Source organism: Oculina patagonica, unplaced genomic scaffold (genome assembly GCF_052425735.1).
Source record: "Oculina patagonica isolate OP01 unplaced genomic scaffold, crgOcupat unplaced1510, whole genome shotgun sequence".
Classification (NCBI taxonomy): Eukaryota; Metazoa; Cnidaria; class Anthozoa; order Scleractinia; family Oculinidae; genus Oculina; species Oculina patagonica.
The window spans coordinates 1-4,411 of NW_027557531.1; the positions used below are offsets into that span (position 1 = coordinate 1).

The following is a 4,411-nucleotide window of genomic DNA, read 5'->3' on the forward strand; positions in this document are numbered from 1 at the left end:
TTATTCAGAGAATAATATACAGTTGAATCCCGATAAAACGAACTTTCCAGGAAATCGAAAAAGGTTCGAAGTTGGGGGGAGTTCAAAGTATCGAGGGTAAAATTAGTATAAAAATGACGTGGAGGGAAATCGAAAGAGGTTCGAGTTAGCAGGAGGTTCGAGTTTTTGAGGGTTTGAGATATCGAGATTCAACTTCTGTAATAGGGCAAGAGGATAGGGAGGCTTATATATTATATGTCAGTAGGGTGGGGGGGAGAGGAACGAACTATAATTTTGGATGTTTACGTTATATCATTTTACCTCTTCCCAAGGTGGTAAACGAGGTCTTACTGGACGACGAACAGGACGTGCACCTGTTCAAAGATTCACGGTACGTTTTGTTGAGTATATATACTACGTACTTGAGTACGAAAAGATCAAACAGACAGACAGGCAGAGAAACAGACAGACAGACAGACAGACAGACAGAGAAACAGACAGGTAGACAGAGAGACGGCCTAACTGACAGACAGAAGCAGAGACAGACGGAAAGAGGGTCAGACAGACAGACAGTCAGACAGACAGACAGACAGACGGACGACGGGCGGACAGGCACGGCAGACAGGCAGAGAGACAGAGAGACCTGGCGCTATTTCTTATAATTATGTTTGCGCTTATGCTTAGGCCGCGACCTTTCCCACTAGCTCATAGGCACCTAATGCCGCTTGCGCTAACCCTGATGCTTATGCCTATGTTTGCGCTTGCGTCGCTTGCAGGGACCGGACTTAAATGAACAACTTTTAATCATACCTCTACAAGCTCGTCGTTAGATATGGTGTTCACAATAGAGCCCAGGTCTCCTAAAGCCTGCCGTCAGCACGTGACTTCGTTGTCCTGCCGCTATTTTGTAACATTTCTACCTATTGTTGAATTTCCGGTGACCGTTTCCTTGCCCGTAACATCTGATATTTGCTCGACAGAACAACAGAGCAAGTGAATTGTTATTGTACAATGAGCAGCCATCTATCATTACTACTGGCAACCTAACACAAAATTGGATTTTTGCATGGAATTACTCCTCCTCCTCAAAATCGTCATCACCAACACATCATCATCATCATTATCATTATCATCATCATTAATCGTCATCCGAACATCATCTTAATATGAAATTTTATTTCCTTGTTGCTTTAGAAGTTCATTTTAAGCAAACAAGCTATCATTCATGACAATTAGATTTGAACCCTTTGCAAACCGAAAAGACGTACCTTACGAACTCCTCTCCTCGTGCATATCTGAACACCCGGCTATAACATTACCGCATATAGCATATCCGGTCTTCCGTACCAGACCTGGGGTATCTTATACGGTTGATAGCATTCAGAACATCACGCTTACGACGATATCGTCTAAAGTCGAAGATGAGCCGAGGCCTGGACGAGTACAAAACGATTCCGATTCGGGCTTGTCCGATGCTGAACCGGCTGACAATCGCTCTCACGAAGTTGAGGCATCGTCGGAAGTTTCCTCTGCCATCAGCCTCAATACTTCCTGAACCATCGATGATGAAAGCCAAGTCGACCCGGGCACGGCAGCCTGAGGAAATATGAAAAAAATTGTTTAGCACTGCAACCTGTTATACAAAAAATTAAGAGTAAACAATCTATGGAAAAATTTAGATTACAGTGACAGAGGAAACCAAATGAAACGAGTTTTAAAAACAGTACTAGGAGAAAAGACCTCACACGTCTTATACAAACTGAGTGTAAATGTGACATCTGCAGCTAGGCCGCTATAAATTTTTAAATTTTACATTACAAATTTTTAGTTCTTTACTGCAATTTTATCTTACACCTACTTTTATTATAAATTTTATATTCTATTCTCATTTAATTATTGATACATTTATTCGTCTATTCATCAATGTAGTACAGTTCTTTTTTCTTAGAATTTTAGTGTAAATATTTTTAACTTTATAAAGCTTAGATATATTTTAATGTAAATAGTGTCCCCAATTAGTTTTCTTTTAAAGCTAAATACCTCACTGACACTATAATAAAGTATTTAATCCATTCGTTCATTCAAAAACAGGGTGAAGGATTGGAAAGGCTTATACATTATCTTCCCTTGCTTAGGGAAGGAGGAAAGGGGTGTTATGTTGGAAGTTTATGTTATATCAATTACCTCTTCCAGGTGGCAAACGAGGTCTTGGACGAACAGGACGTGCACCTGTAAAAAATACACAGTAGTGTATGTTGAGAATATACATTATGAACTTAAATAAGAAGACATCAAAGTGACAGGCAGACGGATGGACGGACGTGCGGGTGAACAGAGACAAAGACAGACAGACAGACAAAACGACAGACCGACAGACATACGGACGGACGGACAGAAGGACGGCAGGAAGGACGGACGGTCGGACAGACAGACAGACAGACAGACAGACGGGTAGGCAGGTCGGAATGCAGGCAAGCAGACAAACAAAAAGACAGAGCAACCCTTTGTTCGCAGCTTTAGTAGGAAAAGACAGTAAATTCATCTGACATCTGTAGATGACTATAGTTACTTTAACTTCAGTTAAAAATTTCTTGATAAATAAACTTTTAATCATACCTCTACAAGCTCGTCGTTGAATGGTGTTCACAATAGAACCCAGGTTTCTAAAGCCTGCCGTCAGGACATGACTTCGTTGTCCTGCCGCTATTTGTAACAGCTGCCTTCTGTTAAATCTCCGACCGATTCCCACCGCGTAACATTTGATTTTTCTTCGACGCAAATACTGAGCAGGGGAATTGACGTTGTCAAACGATTTACCGTCTGTCATCACTATCATAACCTGAAACATAGATGACAGATCTCAATTTTACTACAAACAGAATGAGATGCTAGGAAATTTCGTTCATCAGATGAGTATAAAGTCGAATAATCATCCACTGGCCGGAAGCAATACACGTAGTTTGATGAAGCACATTTTAAACGGTACCGTTTTCATTGATTAGCGAAACAAAAATATCCTTCCATCGTGCACTAGACACTCCCCCCCCCTCCCCCTCTGCTCCTCCGCCAAAAAATAATTACACGACTGGATTAAGGCAGGAGAATTACCTTGCGAACTCCTCTCCGTGCGTATCTGAACACCCGGCTATAACAATACCGCATAGCATATCCGGTCTTCGTACCACCCCTGGGGTATCTTATACGGTTGATAGCATTCAGAATCTGACGCTTCCGACGATAACGTCTAAAGTCGAAGATAAGCCGAGGCCTGGACGAGTACAAGACGATTCCGACTCGGGTTTGTCCGTTGTTGATTCTAAACCGGCTGACAATCGCTCTCACGAAGTTGAGGCATCGTCGGAAGTTTCCTTTGCCATAAGCCTCAATACTTCCTGAACCATCGATGATGAAAGCCAAGTCGACCCGGGCACTGCACGCTAGGTGTATAAGCAAAAGAAAGAGCGGGTTATTTACCGCAGATATATATGTGATAAGCGGAACGCTCAAAAACGTTTAAAAAACCATATTATAAATAGTTACAAAGGCTAACGCTACCTTGTTGTTGGTCTAGTGTATATAAATGTTACCGTTAGATTAAACGGGCCGCTCTGCGCTAGCTAAATGAATTATACAAGGCCTTCGTTCATAATCCATCTCAATCTTTCTCTAGCCTGCGTAGCAGGCGCCGTAGTTTCGAGCGCGCGTATGGGAAACGCGAAAGGCGCGAGGGGGCCTCGCGCGGCCTTCTCGCGATCGCGCAAATTTTAAACTCGCTAAAAATGAAACAGACGCCTGCTACGCAGGCTAATCTTTCTCAATCTTAGCCATCCTTGTTCTTGTTGGGTTTCTTATCACCAGTTTCGACTAAGAAGGTATATCAAACACTAGAGAAAGGAGACAGTGTTTCATTACATTTTCAAGCACGCGAAAAACCCTCCGCTGCGCGTCGTTAATTCATCTCTATTCTCGGTGTTTTGAAATGTGATGAAACACTTTCTCTCGTGTTACAGAAACTTCTAATCTTATATAAAAGATGATCACATAGGCCCTGTGCAAATTGCTTGATTCGTGCAAGACTTAACCGAAATCTTTGGCATTCTTTCGAGCAAAGTAGTGTTCTCGGCCTTGATAAAAGCCTGACGCTCAAACAGTCAAATGTGAAAAAATATTTTCTGGCGGCTATATTAATTTGCCATGCCAACTTGTTTTAACTGAAGCTAAAAAAATTGAAACCTTACCTCGCGGTCGTGGAACTGATCTTCCCAAAAGCGAGAGAAACAAAACAAATCAAATGATAGCCAAGCCCAAGGCCTCGACAATAGTAACTCTGTAATATTAAATAGCCACTAATTGCTTACGTTTAAATATTAAGCCAAATATTTCTTCTGGTAACCAAAAAAGCAGTAAACTCTTTCATTTAAACACTTTATAC

General features: G+C 41.7%; 1 protein-coding gene across 1 annotated transcript; it reads right to left on the bottom strand.

The window, feature by feature from the left end:
• Window positions 1-300: 300 nt before the first annotated feature.
• Window positions 301-4,245, bottom strand: LOC144639939 (matrilin-1-like; the record flags this gene model as incomplete). The annotated part of the gene is made up of 6 exons (XM_078499204.1): window positions 301-353; window positions 1,327-1,575; window positions 2,164-2,208; window positions 2,596-2,818; window positions 3,088-3,416; window positions 4,218-4,245. Coding segments are annotated over 6 exons (927 nt in total), but the record flags the coding sequence as incomplete, so codon positions are not given.
• Between the last annotated feature and the right edge of the window lie 166 nt (window positions 4,246-4,411).